This window comes from Labrus mixtus, chromosome 9 (assembly GCF_963584025.1).
Source record: "Labrus mixtus chromosome 9, fLabMix1.1, whole genome shotgun sequence".
Classification (NCBI taxonomy): domain Eukaryota; kingdom Metazoa; phylum Chordata; class Actinopteri; order Labriformes; family Labridae; genus Labrus; species Labrus mixtus.
The window spans coordinates 6,396,182-6,415,861 of NC_083620.1; the positions used below are offsets into that span (position 1 = coordinate 6,396,182).

Below are 19,680 nucleotides of genomic sequence, written 5' to 3' on the forward strand. Positions count from 1 at the left end.
ACACTCCTCTGGGCGGGTCACTGTGGAGCTCTGGTACAGCAGACCGGAAGGACCGAACATGTCTCATAATTTAAATCTCCTCCCACAATGGAAGTTATGCAATGTGAGCATAGACTGTAAATACTGACTGTGAGCCACATTCAACAAAACCAGTTGGGTTCAGCTCTCCCCCAACTAAATCCATTACACAACAAAACTACATAAACAGGTATTATATGTTGGTAAAGCCAGTAACCGGACCAGTAATTACAATTTAAATTATCTGGTTTCACCTGCCATGTATCAGAAATGGAGCACATAGAATTGCTAGGCCTACTTTACTTTCTGCATTTAAAAATATTGTATCTTTTGTAATCTTGTTTTTAATTTTTTAAAGGTTTAATTGTTCAGTTTTTAATGCTAAATATGGATTTAACTTGTGTTGTTAAGTGTTATTTTATTCAGGCATGGAGGGGCGATCAAAGACAGTGTTTATCATATAAGAGAGAGAGAAGGGGAGTTCATTTATTGTTTAGGACAGATCATGTGTTTACCGTATTATTGTTCTGGTTTTTAATGCTCTTTATATATCTTCACATTAGGCAGTAGCTGCCGTCAGACTGTCAGGTTATTTGTAACATACTGTGGTTGGAGGGGCCCATTGTGAATGTTAGCCCAGGGCCTCAGCAGCCTCATGAATCTCCACTACAGGTCCGTAACGTCTTCAAAACTGTTTTTAGTTTTTTTTAATTGATGGCAAAAAAAAAACGTATGGACAACAGAATTTACAAATTGTCCCAATATCCCGGAGTTCATCCTATAGATGGAGATTTTCCATTGCACTCTGCATTCACACGCTGCCCTCTAGTGGTGAAAAAGGATCAAGATTGGGAAACTCAAACTGTCATGATTTGTGGAGTCGTGTCATGAATTTTACACTGAGGTTGCAGTTTTTTTCTTTTTTTTTTTTATCCTTTTCACATCAATGATACAAGACATTTGTGTTAACAGAAGAAAAGTCTGAGGGTAAAATGGTTTATGTGCACGGGTAAGAATGAGAATCTTTCATAAATTGACAAAAATATAAAATGGAGTGTACAGTGAAGTACAGACTTGGAGTCACGTCTATCTTCCCTTTGTTGTGTTATTATTTTTGTCAACAGTAGAACAGCTGTTGACTTTGTTTCTATTGTTCATTCTTTCTCTTTGTATGTTGTAATGTTTAAAAATAGAAAAGAACAATTAATCGCCTGTAAAGACTACTTTGAATAAACCCATAGTTCACTGATCTTCTTCGTAGCATCAACAATGTTTGCTGCTACGAAGATCAGTGAACTAAAACATTCTGACTTTCCTGAACTGAAATAACGTGAACACACTGAAGTTGGAAGAACGACTTCTCAAACTCAAAGACTTGGACCATCGGGGCCACACATGAATGCAGCATAAGTTAACGTAGGTAAGGAGGGTTAATCTGGACGTTGCTGAAGGACACCCTCTGCAAGCGCTCAATCAGCCAATGGCAGGCCTGCAAAGATGAGACGTGAAATCAAAGACAAGCCTCTAAATAAACACTCTGAACTCAGTTATAACTGGTACTGTGACTTTAAGTAGAAAAAAAAAAAAAAACTCAAACGCTGAGTTGGCCCTAACAGAAGCTTGAACCAAATAAACAGATGACACAGATGTGTTGAGTTTGTTCTTAGAAAATCTTTCTGTATTTACATGTTTGAACAGACGAGCAGTACAGACAAAGAGTGCTTATATACAGAGCAGCACAGGATGTTAAAATGAGTGCTAAAACTAGAGGGTATTTACAGATGGACGACAGAGGGAAGTACAGACTAAGAACGTGTTTTATCACAAAACTTCTGGTACTCTACACGGTATCACAAATTCCATGAACTGTACAGTTAAAAACCAAAAAATGGTAAATCTACATGAAATCCAATGTATCTCCAAGTGAGAGGCACTGAATTATATATATTTACATTATATATACATATCATAGTGTATAAGCATGTATGTTTTCATACATTTTTTAGCTACCTGTGGTGCAAAAGCAGCAAAAGAAATTAGAATGTATGGAATCCATTACTACTAAATAAAAGGTTTGTGCTAAATGGGCTGACTGACAAAATAATGTTACACCATACATAAACGATATACTGGCAAAGAAATGGTGAGCGCAGGTAAAAAATGTTCTCTCGCTCTGAAGTGAACAGAAGGTTACCGTCAGTCATTCAAAAACAGAAGAGATTGTCAATAATACTTCAAGTTCATGCAAAGATATAAACCATTAAAAATGAAAAAAAAAAAAAAAAAAAAACTTTTCCCTGTTGACCAACCAGCTGTGCAGCTTTCCCTTCATCATGACTCGGAAGGTGCAAAACAAAAGGAGGGAGGGCGGGACTTCCTGTGCGGGTTATGGATCTGAGTTGGCGTGCAGAATGAGCATTTGGTGGGCTGGGACAGTCTCAGTTTTGGGCACCTCCTGGCTAGAGGGGCCGCTCACTGTGGCAGTACTGGGTGGTGGAGGGGTGGGGGTGGAGGAGGGGGCGGTGCTGGTAGTGCTGCTGCTGCTGCTGCTGGTGGCGTTGGTAATATACGTGGTGCTAGTGAAAGTGGCAGCGGGCGTGGCATTCTGCTCCTCTTTGGGCTGCTTGCTGGCGTACTCTGTGATGCTGAAGACGAACTGGAGGCAGCCCAGTTTGATGTAGCTGCCGTGGTGGAGCAGGGCGGTGCCCTCCCAACCCGCCCCACTGCCCCCGATCAGGCTGGAGCTGCTCGCCTTGCAGCTGCACGACGGCTCTGAGCCGCCCTGAGACTGGCTGCTCATCACACCGCCAGCAGGAAGCAAACCAACCACGGAGCTGGGACCCTCGTCATCCTCACGCTGCTTACTGCGACCTGCAGGGAGAACGCAGAGAGATGAAGCATCGCACAGGTGGAGGCAGGTGAACTACAGCCAGGACACCAACACATTTTAACCTCAGTAGTTCATTGTTTTATCAGACAACACTGATTCAATTGACAATAAAAACAGCGTCATGTAAGGTTACTACATATTATATCATAGTTTTAAAATACAACTTTTAAAATTGATGCTACTTTCCATGAATATAACGCCAGTCTTTTTTGTTTTTTTAATCCCTTTTAAAATAAAAAAAATAAAAATATGAAATTATAGTTTCCACACATGTTAAGTCTCAGATTTCTAAATTAATAAACAATGACAGAAGTTAAAAAAACACAAATATCTTTCATACTCTTTATTTTTCCTTAAATCCTACTGGACGTTTTGCATATTGTGCAAAGAATCTGTACGATTCAGTTGGTAGAAAACATCAGCAGATGTTTCACTTCAGACTTTAAATCAAGTCTTTTAAACTCTGATATTGCTGTTAAGTTTTTCTACAGAGGAAATAACAAAACAAAACAACCGTGTCCATAGTCCTCCATGCACTGATGAAAAGATAACTCAGACTTCAGACAATATGCTGATTATTAAATGGAGAATAAAATGATCCATTTGGTTATTTAATTAACAATTTGGAGAATTAAGTCTGATCTTGTGCGTTCAGACTTGTGCTCACTGATGCCCCCTACTGGATGCAGAAAGAGTGTCAGATAAAAAGAGGTGAACTCACGGATGATGCCTTGCACTTTGGCCACTAGGCCGCTGGGCGGAGACGGCGAAGCTTTCTCAGAGAAGTCACAAGAGTAGAGGACGTTGTCGACCGTGGTGCCATGCTCGCTGTAGTTGAGCAGCTCGTAATGCTTCGTGTTCTGCGGACACACACAGAAACTTTTTTTACACCGGGTACTTCAGTGACAGTACAACAAAGAGTGGGGGTGGGGTACAGTTTAAAGACCCTACCTCGTCATAGAAAATACAGGCGTGCTTCCCCGATATATAGTTGCAGTGACCGTAGTTTGTAAGGCACACGTCCATGTCAGCACCTTTACAAGACACATTGAAGAAACGACACAAACAGTAAAGATCAGGGAAGACAAAATAAGGCATTTTAGAAAATACTACACCATAGTCAAAGTTTGCAGAACTAAAACACTAGGCCATTGGGGGCCTAGCACCCAATCAAGAGAGCCTCCAGAAATGCGAACAGGATCAACATATCTCATGTTAATGAACCGTAGCATTGACTTTGTCCTATGTGGAATAAAAGCATTGGTACGAGGAAAATGACCTACACATAAACACTGTTATATACTGTGTATAGCAGTATAAAATAATGACATATGTGCCATCATGACTGCAAGTGCAGCCGCCACCATCATCCACTGCACGGGCCATGACGCGACTGGAAATTCACCCTCATGGAATGCAAGCCACCGCTTCACTGCTCAAAGTGTGCTGGGATACATAGCGATGCAGATCAGGGTGGTGGTGACACTTTTCTTTTTTTAAACAGGTTTCCTCCCTCATTAGGTCATAATCATGCATTTAAACTTTGTGCAGTGCTGGTGTGATTGAAAAGACTCTTCAATTAAAGGCAACAAGTGACCAGCAGAGGTCAGCAGAGCGACTCTCTACAAATCTGCGGCTGGTGTTACCATAGGCAGATTGCTCCCTACTGGTAGCTATGAGGATCGCAAACACTACAAGTAGAAAACTGATGGCACTACAAAGTGTTAACAGCTGCAAAGGAACTGCAATGGTGGACATTGGAAATCCTCATTCAGGAGGACAGTTTAAACCTTCTGTGCATTTTAGGTGGACTGCTTCTAAAATGCAAAGAGAGCGAGGTGCAACTTGTTAGTCAAAAGTAACTTTTTCATTAAAAACAACATTAGAATAAAGAAGCCGGCTGTAATTAAGCGACTAGTTAGTGGAAGGTGGGCGCTTATGGAAATGCTGTCGTTATTGCTATGATTTGTCATGTGATCAAGCGATATTTCTACAATTCATTTAGCAAACGCTTTCATCCAAAGCAATGTACATCAGAGAGTAAGTACAACTCAAGCAAGGATCTAGGAGAGGAGGAAACCATGTCATTAAGTGCAACAAATCTAATCCACAAAAAAAGAATATTAAAGAAACATAGAACACTATATAGACAGTGAAGATTTGATAATGTATCCAGACATGTCTCAGTTAAAGTACAATTCAAAATAAAAAGACCTCTCACAAGCAATAATAAGACTCTTTAAGGAAGCCTGTATATACTCAGGTTCTCTACAAATGGTGCTAGGACAAATTTTCAATAAAACGTTAGTAGCAAAAAGTTATAAGTTAAAAAGCTCATTATTGACACTATGAACATCTTTCACTGTAAAAGAACACACAACAGGCAACTGTTCTTACCAGATCCTATGTATAATGTTCTGTAACACATGCTGACCGCTCCTCCTTTTCCCGTCAGAGGGTAGAAGACGGCCCGGGCCTGCACCTTCTTTTTACCTGGTGGGGAGGAGGGGGGTGTTTTTAGAAAAGTTGGGACATATTTGTGCTCAGGTGTTCTTATGAATAGAGAATAATTAGAGACTGAGCAGCGTTAGATGTGGAGTGTCTTACTGTCAGGCCGGGGTGACGGGGATTTGATGGCGGCGCTCGGGGCAGGGAGAGGAGAAGTGCTGGGGGGCACTTTTGGGGGAAAGAGCTGCTGGATCCTCTGCCAGGCAAGCAGCTTGATCATCTCTGCATCCAGTTTGTCCAGCTCAATTCCTGCACACACACACACACAAACATTAAGAGAGGTATATACTGCTGACAGCTTAAAAAAAAGGCAATACTACAACCCCTCCAAGTTAAATATCGAGTGTCTACACCTACCTCCATCCATATCCTTCATGCAGCTGGAGAGGTTGGTGATGGAGGACAGAGTGCTGGGCAGCAGTGAGTCCATCAGTCCAGGACCAGGACCAGCCTTAATGTCTGTACAGGGGAAATGAACAGAAAGCATTTGTTTGAAGAACTCAGACTCATCATGACAATTTTATTTGTGAATTCAGACAGCAGGGGAATTAGTGTCGAGGAGCACCAGAGGGCGCTGTTGGGCTCTGACCAGCTCAGTGACAGTAGGGGGCAGTGTATGCTGGGAAACACCAGAGACTGAATGAATGAATTCATCTTTCCTCTGTCACCGTTTGCCTTTTTAATAACCCAACAACTGTAGGACAACCCTCCAAATACCCTTGTATGACTTAATACTACATTTATTATGTTCTGTTTTTTTCTGCAAAGTCAAAACCACCATACAAAGAGTCTGTGAAGGTTCTCAGTCATCCAGGTCAAGGTAAAGTTGGAAGTTTGATCCAAAGGCACCTGGACTTAGGATCTAGCTTCATTTAAAAATATTTTTTCACCTTGATATTCACTTATTTGGGGAGAAAATCATCTCAAGCATGTTGAAAACTCACAGACAACAGACAAGACTTATTCAAAAAGACAAAACTTACTGACATCCTGAGAAGAGGCTAACAATTAGCAATAAAAGGTAGCAACTAGGAAGTTTCAACAACACTACACGGACATCTTTTAGCAATGTTTAAAGTTTTAATGTAAGCTTGTCATAATGTGTTTATTCTAGCTTTTAAAAACAGCTCGCCCAGCACTGATGAGGTTAAGTCCATGTATTTCTCCTGTGGGGCTCTAAACCTTAAATGGTTAAAGCTATGTCTTGATATACTATATACTTCGTTGGTTCAGGAGTGTCATACCTTGAGTGGCCGGCGTCGCCACCAGCTTGTTGTGGCCGTGCTCCTTGTCTCCTTTAAGTGGTGTGTCTGAGCGGGCACTGCTGGTGATGGAGGGTTTTTCCTCGCTGCTCTCCTCCTGCAGCTCCGTCTGACTCCTGTGGTTCTGCTGCCCGCTGTGTAACCATAACGTCGGGGCACTGGGGGAGATTTTCTGAGCGCACGCCTCCGTTGTGCTCTCGGGCTCCTTTTTAACCGTTTCTGCTCGTAAGTGGTTGAGCAGCCCGGAGGCAGGGGCGGAGTCCGAGGGTGCGGTGCTGGGCTTCAGTCTGTGCTGCAGCTCGCCCTGCCTGTAGGAATCCAAGGAGCGGCTACAGTCTACAGGTCCGTTAGCTTTGGGAGGCTGGTGCTCCTCTGTCAGAGGTCCGTTAGGTTTCCTGCAGTTCTGACAGGGTGTCATGGTGCATTTACAAACGCCCAGCTCTGATAGGGTGTCAACAGGTGTACTGCAGGGCTTAGAGCAGGGCTCAAGGGAGGAAGTCCTGCCTATGGAGGCTTTCGTTTTCACATCCTCAGATGTGACACAGGATTTAGAACTAGATTTCTGCTCAGGGCTCCACTCTGCTGGAGGCGTTACTGATGGCAGCGTGGATGAAGATTTGGGCTTGATTGACAGGTGTCTCATGATGCTGCACTGCAGGGCGATGACATCCTGAAGCCACTGTTCAACACAAGAATATGTTTTAACGCGAGAAGAAAATTTGAAGCTTTTCAATTTAGTTGCATTATTTAGAAATTACTCAAAGTGTTGGGGGGGGGGGGATACTGTCATCCTTACAGAGACAAACCTTTTTGTTAAAGACTAAGATGCTTCTTTGAAGCAGTCATGACGTTCAAAACAAACGGTGGTTTAAATTTATCACGCTTACCTCCTGCTGCTCAGCATCTGAGGTCAGGTGCTTTGATGACTGATGGTCAGGAACGCCGCTACAAACCAGCTCCAGCTGGCGCTGCCGTGCAGGAAGCAGCAAGGGGGGAGGATTCTGGTACTGGGACTTGATGGAATCTGGCACCTAAGACCAAACCAGAGATTTGTTAGTCGTTACCAGCGAACCATGACGATGGATTGTTTGTCCTGATTTAGAAACCTGATCTACAACGTCACAATAAGTCAGCCGCTCTACCTTTATGCTCTTCTTGTTGTGCTGGTGGGTTGTGCGTCGGTTGGGTGTGTTCTGCCGATGAACTCTGCGTAGAAAGTCCACCTTGACGGCGTGCTGGGACATGCGGTCCTGGAACTGGTCGAAGAGCTGACAGCGACTGGACAGGCTCAGGGTCCTCTGATTCAGCTGGAAACCAAAAGAAAACAGATTAGACCTCTGAATCATTGGTACCTAAAATACCAACTCAAAGACCACAAGCCTGACTCTTACCGCTAAGTGCTCCACGTGGTTCGGACACATCCATTTGCCGGCAGGTAAAGCTGTGAGCGGAGGGTCCAGACAGTCCATATGGAACAGGAGGGGACAATAGTCACACTGGATCAGCGGTGCCAACCTGCAGCTCCTGTGAGAGGAAAGACGACCAGTTTCATACATGAGATATTTACAGTCTGTGTGAACATCAATGCATTTACAGGAACCTGGAAGTACTCACCTGTTACAAGAATAGCAGACTCTGACCGGTAGAGGGACCAGACCATTAGAATCCAGTTCATGCTGAGGTCTCCTGAACGGCTTCCCCAGCAGCTCCTCTTTTCTCCTCCTTTTACTGCTGCCTAGAAATCCAAACACGAGGAGACAGGAACATGTGAGAAACAATCAAAGCCAGATCACTTCAAACTGTCCGGAGTCACTCATCTGAAATGCTCAATCCAATTTATTCCAGGACATGTTTTGTTTTTTTTTTGTCAAGAAAATGTTGAAATGCCTTTAATTTCTCTTATTGCTTAAGACATGTCTGGTCTTCTACGTATGACTTTTTAATACTTAATATATAGAAACCCTCTTAGAAAAACAGCAGACAGCTTGCTTGGATTGTGAAGAGCCAGTTTCCTCATAACTAAAGCATAATTTATAGGGATCTCCTAGAGTCAGACTGACCTGGCAGTGCAGTGGTGCAGGTGAGCTCGCTGGGCAGCTGGAATTGCGTGGGGTTTCTCTCCATGGCGGCTGCTATCAGCAACTGAAACGGTCTCTTGAGGAGGCGTGGCGTTGGAGAAGTCAGCGTAGCGCCTTCTAGCTCCGCACCCTGCACCTCATCCTCGGCCTCTGCAGCCTCCTCCTCTCCGTCATTCTGCTCCTCAGACGGGGTCGGGGTGGACGACGTGTTGGAGTTGGGCGTCCCGGGTCGGCTGCTCGGCCTGCTGCTGGTCCTGCGGTCCAAGAGGCGAACCTGTGCCACTCGTAGACCGGGTCCAGCCGCTCCGGCACCTGGAGGCAGCCCATCGAGCCGCAGTGGGCCGGCGTTCAGCTCCAGCTCCACGGCGGGGGATGCAGAGCGCTTTGTCGAGGACCTGTCTGGTAGACCGTTTGTCTGCTCTGATTTCTGCTCTCGCTTCTTCCAGAAAACAAAGAAAAGATGTATTAGTCCATTCGGCAACAGAGAGCAACCCCAACTTTTCTCAAATAAAAGAAGAGGATTGGTCATGTAGGAGTAACGACTTGCCACCCACCTTTTTTCTAACATTACAGCGATGACACATCCATTCCCCGGGGGGAAGCATTTCTTCACTCAGAGGCGGGTTACTGTAACAAGACACAACACCATAAGTAACTAACCAGGATGCTAATTAATGCATTAAATGTGTTTATGCAATCTTAACACTGTGCTTCAAAAGTATAGCTTCTTATTCATGCGCAGAAGAAAGTGTTAAAAAGAAAACATTAATACACCGTCCAATTAATTAAAATACATATTCCCCACATAGTAGTGTAACATAACAGCAATGCTGGCAGCTTATAGTTACCTACATTCATTTATTTATCACACAGATAGTAAACTTCACCCTCTCCGCCGCCATCTAGTGGACTGAGTGTTGCTTTACAATAAAGAAAAAGCCTGGCAATGAATTGTGAAGATATCTCCATGTCTAATCTACTAACAAAAGTATAGCACAGGTGAAGCATTAATATCATCCATGATGTTAAATAAAAGTGTATTATAACTCATGCATAATTGCAGCGTGTATTTTTCAAGTAAATGACCACAGAAAATGTTACAATAATATAAAGGAAGACATATTCACTTGGACAAAGACGGTTAATAAAAAGCTCTTGCTGTTTAATGAGATAAATTGTAGGAATGCTAAGTCAAAGAGGGATCTGTGGTGATTGGTTTATAGTTGACAGTATAAACTATAAATCTCCCACTGACAAGCAAACATGACCAGAATACCTTGTGTGATATTACCTTCCAGATTATATACATTTATGTACCCCCTATATGACATGTTATTAAGATGACGCTTTTCACAGTCATGCCCATATATGGATAAAAAGTCTTTCTGTTCAGTCGTTTCCCAGTGACAGTCTAAAATCAACCTCACCAAATGCCTAAGTTAAAATAATCATGCATGCACACATTTCTCGAGGAGCAATGCAACGAAACGCTACGATACAAACACCGTTATAAAGACTAACAACAATGGCATGATGCTGCTGCTTCATCTCTGCAAAAAGAGGAAACTTTTATGCAAACCCTTTCTGCTGAAAGCTGGATTTTAAAAAGGTTGGTAAGATGGCGGGTTGAATAGAAAAAGAGAGCAGTGAGGTCGCCATATTGTAAACAGAGGCAGACTCGACTCCATTTTTAGCAGCGGCAGCAGCAGCGAGCAGCAGGAGAGGAGGACCGACTACAGGCTCATTCAGCCGCTTTCACAGACCTCATACACGACCACTTTAACACATAAAACAACGCGTTGCATGAACAATTCAATGTTATGATGAAGCGCACAAAACGACACACCCCATAGCTAACAACACACACTCTCCGGAGAGAGAGTAAACATAACGGGTTAGCAACTTTGTTAGCTGCTGTCGTCTCTGCTCGCAGAACTCCATTCAAAAAACCTTTAATTTAACAAACAAAAGCTCGCAGCTTCATCAAAAAACACGACGAAATGACTCGTAGATGTACTTTTGATTAAATGAATGTATGATTTTCAATTCGGCGTATTAACTTTACAAATTAAAGGAGGTACACAAGGCTCACTACCGCCCTCCTCGGTTCAGTTGTATGAAGAGCTGAACAGTGAAAATAGAGATGAAATAGTAATTGTAAGTGGAATATTAATTTAAATAAAAACGACCCTGATGGAAATGTGTGCATAAGTAATTGATAGTAAAATCAGTGATTTTTCATGCAATTGCCAGGTTACAATCTCTGCTGCACAAAAAAAATAGCTCAACTCAATCAGGGGAACAATCCTTGCAGAAGTTAGTATTTAGCATCCACGTTTTGCAAGCAGACACCACAAATGTGACAGCACGTTTTCACAAAAGGGTGAGACAACATAATCATTAGCTAGTTTTTAGGCAGCTTTTGTCTTTGAACTGTATTCAATAACCCTCTGAAATAAATACATATGTGGTGACTGGTACACTACCCCCCTTTCCATTTTGTTGGGAGGTTTATTTCTTAAAAGGGAATGGATCTGAATCAGCATGCTGCATAGACACATGTTCTGCAGAAACAAAGAGCAGCACAACTTCATCAGAGAAACAACCCTTGCAGTGTTAAGCGTCCAGCCAACTGAAACCAAATCTTGCAGTCCATTGTATGTTCTCCACTTAGCATGCACTGACGCGTGTTAAAACGTTTTCACTGTGAACTCTTTTTGTGTAAAACTCACCAGCACTGGAGGTGGAAGGCTGCAGGACAGTGGTCACAGCAGAGCAGGTCTCCCCCCTCCCTGCAGCTATCGCAGGTGTCATGGTTGGTGGCCCTGCCGCTCCTCCTGACGTCCCTCACCAACTTCCGACTCCTCTTCTCCACCTCCTCAGACTTCGGGGGCGCGAGCAGTGTTTGGATTTGCTGGGGGGGGGGGGGGGGGGGGGAGAAAGTTGATCAGATTAATTTGAGGATATGATAGCCCTGACATTTAATACATTTAGAGAATCTGGAGCTGTGGTAACTTTAAAGGGGCTCTATGTAGATTTGGTAGTGACACTTGAAAGTTGGAGAAGTGAAGCAATTCTGCTATTTTCTGAATTGAATACACAAACTTCATTCAAAAATAAAAATAGGTCCCTGGACACAGTTTGGAGCTAAAAATCTATCAGGAGAGTTACGGTGTCACTGTTGGGGGGCCTTCCATCATAACTTCTCGCATATCATTTTATCTACAAACAGTTTTTCAGGGACCAAATTTGTGTATAGAGTTATGGACATATACCACAGAATCTGTACATTTCTCTACCAAATCTACATAGAGCACCTTTAACTTGTGGCCTTCATTGTGGGAGTATAAGTTGGGCTTGCAAGTTTTTGTAAGACAACTTGGGTGGCTACTTTACACATCCCATCATCATCACCTGTTATGTCAATGTATTAAAAATTAAGAATAGTGCACATTTCTATATCTATAGCTGCTGAAAGTAGTAAGTAATTCAACATTGTAATACTTTGTTGATGATAGTATTCTTTAAAAAAAAAGGCCTTTTAATGACTAAATCACACATTTTACATGTTTTTTTGCATGCACTTCATCCATACCACTAAGAGATGCTACATTTGACTTATAAAATCACAATAGTTGTGATAAATAAAGAGTCATTTGGGAGGCTAAAGGGGTGATCTGATCACTGAAAGGGCCTGAAATACCTCAACTAGCCTCCATTATGAGCCAGAGCTGCACAGTTATCTATCACAGATATGCAATGCTTAATATAAAGGCGATTGTTATATATGTAAAGGCATGTTTGCTTCATAATAGAGGGGATAGTTCACTTCAATGAGGCCTAAGAGAAGAGCAAGCCTCACCTCCATTAAGCCCCCAGAGGTATCCAGATCGTACACAATCGTCGGGGTCTCCATTTTGTCCCACATTCATCCAGCAGTAGACGGTGCAAAAATAGGGACTTGCGGTACAAATGCCCAGACGGCACGAAAAGATGAGAGTAATTCCCGTAATAAAAGTATTTTTTTCCAGCAGAGAAAGGCTGGCAAAGCGACGCTAGCTCTCGTTAGCCGGCTAACAGAGCTAACTACGAAAAGCAAGACGTCAGCCAGTCAAGGTTGTGAAGCTAGCGGGCTCACTAGCTTGTGTTTGCGGGCCCGAAAAAGACAACAAAACTCCTCCTAATTCTTGTAACTATAGCGTCAGTTTTTAGCACCAATCTTAAAATACTGGCGTTGAGCCTTACATACAATCTCCTCTATCAAGAGACAGCTGCAGTTAGCTACAAAACCCTGCCGCGGCCTAGCTGGCCAGCCATGATTCTTGTTTCAGCTCCTGCAGAAAGGAGTCCTGTAAATCTGCAAACCCATCCGCTCCCATTGTCAACAACACCACATCAAGCCAGCTCCTACGAAGAAGAAATCCCACGTGGTTCGGTCCAATGCACGTTTTCCGGTAGAGTTCCGAAAGAATTATCCTGAAATCGGGTTTGTGGAGATGCAAATTCGGTTGATGTTATTGTTGTGAAAAAGGCTGTGCATCTACCCTGGCTGCTAGCAACATCCTCTACCAGTTGGCGCAACCGCGAACCGACTGGGGCGCATGCGCATTGAGGACGGATATAGACCATTACGACGAGACATTTTCCAAAAAGGAGCGAATACGTTTTTAAAAGATTGTCTACGACTTTTACCGGAATTACTCTCATGTTTTACTTTATCTGTCACTCTCTACTTTTGTTGTTACACATTTCTTAGTGTGGCATATTGCTGCCACTCTGCGAATTATATTCTGAATCTGTTGGTACTAATAGTTAATGCTAAGCGATACTGAATGACCTTTCCATACAAGTAAGATACACGCATGTATACCATGACTACGAAATGCACCAGTGGCACTTCAACGTTGCAAAAGGTAGTTTTTTAGCTCTTAAGTTGTTCATGTAGACACTACACATCTAACAGCACATCTTCGGGGGGTAAGGAAACAATGATTTGCTTGTTGTCTAGTCTAGTCTTTGCTCTCAGAACTCAACTCAGGAAACAACACATTTAACGCTCATTCGCCTGCAGGTTTACCAAATATACACTTGAAATGACGTGAAAATAAATTGTGGATTAATTCATGCCTACTGGTGTATTCGGCATATTACCTGTACAAATTAGAGACTTAAACAAGGCTCAATATCACCCTCTCCTGTCCAATTTGATAAAGACAATGAGAATATGGAGGGAATAAGCAGGAGTGTAGTGTTGCATAAAGAAGTGGGTATAGGCTACTCTTTTTTTAAGTGGCCCGTCCAGCAGAAGATAAACTACCTCTTTCATAGAATAGAAAATATCTTTATTTGTCATTGCACATGTACAATGACATTTGGTCAGTGCAAAAACCTTCATAAAGTGCCAGCTTCAGTAAAGTGCCCGTTATAAAAGAGCTTGTAAAATAATATAAAAAAAAATAAAAGACTACTCTTGCATATTTAGTTAGTGCGTACTAGCCAATTAGAGACAGAGTATGGAGGTCACCGCTTCACCATCCTAAGAGAAAAAAATACAGCATATACTGAATATTGTCAATACATCAAATAAATGTTGTGACTCAGAGGAGATCCTTAACAAAGCAATATTTGACTCTATGGTTACATGCCCCCTTTTATTTGAATAGAACAAATACATGTAAAAATTAAAAAAACAATCCTTTTTAGATCTAATTAAGAAGAAATACATTTATTATTTTGAATCTTCCTGTGATTACAAACGTGTTCCAGATTACCCCGCAGACTGATAGAAAAGTCTTAATCTGTTGCCAGGTTTAAACAACATTATACTGCAAACACACCCCTGCTCATGGATGATGTCATTTGTAGCTCTTACCAGCAGAGGGCGCCAGCAATCTGTGGTGGGATACGACCACAGTATCACAGTGGTCACATTTTTGATATTTAAATGTCTGCTTTTTTTTTTTTGTCTGATTTTAATCTAGAATGATGTGTTCCATTCATTTTTATTTGATGCCATCAATGCAAATAGCTTTTCCTTGTTATGACAAGTTCATATTCCTGCTTAGAAATCATGTTGGCTGAGTTGTTTGTTCGCAAGTGGAGGGAAAAATCCATTAAAAAAAGCTATGATTGTCAGCAAGTTGCCTAAATTGCTGACAAATATCATTATCGTTACACTGAGGGTTCATGAACCAGGCTATGAATTGTCAACGTAAACATATTTGCTCTGTATTCCTTCATATTGACCAAACTGGAGGAGGGTTAAGCCTTGTATATCCACTTGCTTTGTAAAATAAATATACGTCCAATTCCCCAGCACACATTAAAAAAAAGCAAAACACATGCTGTTATAGCATTTCAAATGCACTTTTGATGAACCCAAAGGTAAGCGAACACTAAATTAGCAATTTAGTGAATATAGTTTTTAGATAATGGCAATCATCAAGGTCATTCACCTGAGAATGAGCACTCTTTTCCAGGATGATTCATTTTAAAAGCCTCAGTCAGACGGACACAGGCTGTGTTTTCTGCTGCAGGTTCTCTCTCAGACTTCCTTTTTTAAAAGAAATCTATTACAGCCTGCTGAGAGACACACGGCTGCCCTGACAAACGCAATACATCATGAACAGCAGATGCATCGCAGTTTGTTCATGCCATGACTTCATTACACAGCTAATTATCACTTTTAATGGGACTATTTTCACTTGTTCATTAACGTACGCTGTTACTGATTTCTTTCTCTGGAGGCACAGAGGAAACTTTGTGCATTAAAAGGAAGAGATCACTCTTAACTTTTTAGTGTGACTGCCATAATTGCAGAGTTGTTCAAGTAGAAATGACAGATTACTTTAATTAATGCCAAAGGAGGTGTCTGCCTTTGGAATTTCTGTCTTTCTTTTGTTTTTTATGGAACAATGGAAATCTGTGGCATCAGGATAGTTGCCCAAAACTGCAGGTGAACAGCAGTTATGGAAACTTTAGTTCATGTAAATTATATTCACAAGCTTTAAAATTCACAAAATCCTCTGTAATTTCCATTTTGATAACATTGAAGTGCTAAAAACATTAACACCATTCACCACAGGAGGAAATTAATTGTTTTTCTTGATATTAATCTCACAGGTTTGAAGTTGCCTTTTAAAGTTTAAAGTTCAGATTTTTTACTCCTTGTCTAAACATGGATCCAGGCTGATTGAATCACAATTGGACTGCTCTAATGAAAGCTTATCAAGCCTGACAGGTCAAACTATTTCCAGATGGTGTCAGCAGTGAAAGCTTATCTGGTGTCTGGAAAGAGGAATGTTTCTATTTCAACATGAACCAAATCTGTTCTGTAGGTTCCAACAAATCTGTCACTGTCCAAACCTACTGTGCTACTCAGCACTTGTACTTCATCTTTATATATTCATATATGACTTCTGTTAAAGGGGACAGTTATCTCATCGGTTGCATACAAGCTTTAATAATTGAATCAAATCAAATAGACACAATGCAATCAAGGAGACCAGAAAAAAAAAACCTTTGTATTTTTTCTGAACAATAACTTTTATTGAAGATGTTTGTGAAGTAGCTTAATCCGTACTTTATGTACAGTCAAACAAAAATAGGTTAATTATTATCATTGTCATCACACCAGCTTGCATGGATACATATTATCATAGGACAATACTGTATGTTTGACCGACTGTAATGGTCTGAATTTAGACGCAATCTCCAAAACAAGCATGGCAAAATGAGCGACAGCCTCCCTCAGTGTGCATTTTCCTTTCGCTTCAATGAAAGAAAAACGCGAGATGTCAAAAAAAATTAAAAATCAACTCAATTTGTTACACTACACTGATGTGGATAAACTAAGTAGAATCAAATCACCTTTTCTTTAACTCTGCATATGAACCCAAGAAGTCTGTTTATTACAGTGTTGAAATAGAAACTTAAACGATCCCTTTTGGCTTTTCTTTTCTTAGATTTACTGATCATTTATATAATCATAATTTGACAGTTTTAAAAGACATTTTGAGAAATAGCTGTATGATTACTGAAAGTGAGCTGGAAGATTGACATCTGACATGTTGGATACAGAGCTCGTGTCAGGATGCATTCATTTTAGCTTAGCTTAGCATAAACACTGGAAGCAAGGGGGAACAAGACGAGTAAAAATAAAGCCAACTAACCAAAATAGCAAAGATCCAATGACTGCAAACACATTTCTTAAGGGCCTCTTACTCTATATTGATTGACAGTATGTTAACGATAGTTAGCGAATGAGTAGCTAATTCATTAGCAAACAGCTGGTGAGTAAGAAGCCTGAAACGCTCTCTAATATACTGAAAGAAAATGGAAAAGAGAAAATTCTCGATTAACTGGAAAAATGTTTAAAAAAATGAGTAACAAGATAAAACATGTTCTTTAGAGATGTTTCCGGGTGTTGTTTGGTGTATTTTCGAACATGGAAAGAGCCAAGCTAGTTGTTTCTACACAGGCTGTATGTAAGCAGTGGATATAACCATTTATACTTTACCTACAAGTTTGATTTCTGCTGTTTTAAAGCTTTAAGTTGAGCCTTTTTGACTTCTCCATCTTGTTTTATGGAACCAAAAATGACCCTATTTAGACAAGAAAGCAGAGCTCTAGCCATGCTAGGGGTCAGCAAATGCTATGTTGAAAAATAATGCTAGCCCCTAGCTTGTGCATGCATGTTAAGGGTAACAAGTATATTGATGAGGGGAAGAACAGGCTTTAAATAAAATGTTGCTGTTGCAGTTTTACAAACACAGTCAAGCCATGCATGCACTAAAGGGTTCCAATTATTCTTCATCTATTTTAATCTATATAGGACCATAATGTACTAAATGCACAGCATGCTGTATTGGAGACGACTTTAAACTACAAATTGAGACCATAAACTCATTAGGAAAATGTAAATAAGCAAGGGGTAGGCTCATTTTCACTAACAACTTTTTACCACAATTGGAGTCGCCCTCTTCTGGCCATTATAAGGATTGCAGTTTTAATACACTTCTACATTAGCTTCACTTTTTTTTCTACTTCGTTTTTTGCACTGTTTGTTTCCCCCTACTTCCATTCTTTGTGCTAAACTAAGCTAACCAAGTCAAGCTCTGCACCAAACCTATTTTAATGCAGATACATTATGAGTTCCTATCTTAATAAAGTTGCATTAATTATTGGGCACTCTGATAAAAGCAAATGCTGCCATTTTTATGAGATGTTCAATAGGTAAGATGTTACTCTCTAACTCCAATAAAACCATGAGCATTGTTCTTTAAACGGTGGCAGGAGACGAAGAGTGTGTAATGTACATAACATGACATATCCTCTGTGGTTATATGCACTTAATGGTGCTCGCTTGACATGGATTCCCTCTGCTTTCCTAGATGCACTGAAAGTCCTCAGGATGCGAGCTCTGGATTAAAAACTGTACAAACTGCTGCTGCTGGACCGTGACTGTAGAGGAGCTAGAAAAATAATCCGGTGGTCCAGCCGTTCCAGGGGTGGAGTGGTGTCCTCTGTCGGGTAAATAAAGGGAGGCTCATATTCAGAGGACGTAGGGCGGGGAGGGAGTCACTGAAGGTGCGAGTGTGACAGATGTTGAAAAGGCCGGCGGGCTTCTTATCTGTCCATACTGAAACACACACACACAGACCGGGTCTCAGATCGAAACCTCGTATTCTCTTGTTTCCTGTAAAGAGAAAAAAAATGTATGATTCAAATTAGTTGTTTGACAGCCGACTAAACCAAGGGATGTCACAGATATTTTTGTGGGCAGGGGCTTAAACACCCCCAACAAAAGCAACCATAACCCCCTCCTGTAAACTCCTTATTTGCAGTCCAATTTCCCCACATCATTGATGTGTTCAGAAACAAAATCTTAAATTTGGCATGTTTTCATGAAACTTAGCGACTGTTAAAACAGTTTCAGTTAGGGCTTTCACACTTGCAGAAAACACTCAGACCCCCCCCCCCCCCCCCCCCCCTGTCTTAACGGGATAGTCTCCCGCTTTGAAGAGCACATGTGAACAGCCAGGTCAGGAGAATATCTGGTCCTTCATTTTAACTAACGTTAACTACATTAATGCAGATTAAGCCGAGCCGGTAGCCCAGTGGATAGTGGCCACCCCACTTACAGTGGACGGCCCAGATTCGAATCCGACTTGTGGCTCCATTCCGACATGTCATTCCCCACTCTCTCTCTCACTGATTTCTAACTCTACCCACTGTCTTGTCTCTCAAATAAAGGCTTTTAAAGCTCAAAAATGAACCTTAAAATAGTTTCAGTTTATCAAATACATTTGATTTGTTCAGTTTTTTCACATCAGGGTGGGATTAACTCACCTCATTGTTCTTGGGTAATGCCAGCATGGAGGAAGAAGGAAGAAAACAGTTTATTCAACACAGAGAAAGAAAGTTACTAACACACCTGGTGTAACATTAATGATCTATAATCAAGATGTTACATCATAAACTGTGGCTGTATTATTTTTCCTAAAAATTTCAACATTCATTTTTTTGTTCCATAAATTGTAATGTACATGTACACTGAAAGATTCTAATTTTGGAAGAAAATAAAAAGATTTTGATTCAAAGCAGTAGCTCAGTCTGTTGTAGGTTGGGGACTTGAGGGTCGCCGGTTCAAGAGTACCCAGTACGGACCAAATTATTGAATGTGTTCTGGCTGCTGGAGAGGTGTCTGTTCTCTTCCTGAGTACCCCTGAGGTGCCCTTGAGCAGAAAGAACCAAACCTCCAACTTCACTGGAGGCTCCCTGTGAGCAGCCCTCTCACTCTGACACCTCTCCATTAATATGTGTCCATAGGTCCTGTTTATGTGTGTGTATTTCACACCTATTTGTGTGAGTAGCATGTCTCTGAATACACCATGAATTCCCCCTCTGGGATGAATAAGGTATA

At 41.4% G+C, this 19,680-nt stretch overlaps 2 protein-coding genes across 4 annotated transcripts in view; both read right to left on the reverse strand.

The window, feature by feature from the left end:
- Positions 1-1,669: 1,669 nt before the first annotated feature.
- On the reverse strand, positions 1,670-13,343 carry phf12b (PHD finger protein 12b). 3 transcript variants are annotated; one of them, XM_061046088.1, is made up of 15 exons: positions 12,619-13,343; positions 11,489-11,670; positions 9,311-9,383; positions 8,739-9,192; positions 8,293-8,413; positions 8,070-8,202; positions 7,821-7,985; positions 7,566-7,709; positions 6,661-7,357; positions 5,774-5,875; positions 5,516-5,665; positions 5,306-5,401; positions 3,860-3,942; positions 3,630-3,768; positions 1,670-2,889 (listed from the first exon to the last, which is right to left on the reverse strand). In XM_061046088.1, the coding sequence occupies exons 1-15, from the start codon at positions 12,682-12,684 to the stop codon at positions 2,405-2,407; spliced, it is 3,090 nt and encodes a 1,029-aa protein (XP_060902071.1). In that variant the 5' UTR covers positions 12,685-13,343; the 3' UTR covers positions 1,670-2,404. The 3 variants fall into 3 exon arrangements, with proteins under 3 accessions (XP_060902071.1, XP_060902069.1, XP_060902072.1); XM_061046086.1 differs by having other exon boundaries at positions 8,739-9,195; XM_061046089.1 differs by lacking the exon at positions 12,619-13,343 and having other exon boundaries at positions 9,307-9,383; positions 11,489-11,631.
- Positions 13,344-16,276: 2,933 nt separating this feature from the next.
- The window catches only part of LOC132979781 (seizure protein 6 homolog), a 138,882-nt gene continuing 135,478 nt past the window's right edge, over positions 16,277-19,680 (reverse strand). The window contains exon 17 of the mRNA XM_061045604.1: positions 16,277-18,396. Coding sequence (XP_060901587.1) covers positions 18,310-18,396 — 87 coding nt within the window. The 3' untranslated portion in view covers positions 16,277-18,309. The remainder of the gene's footprint in view (positions 18,397-19,680) is intronic.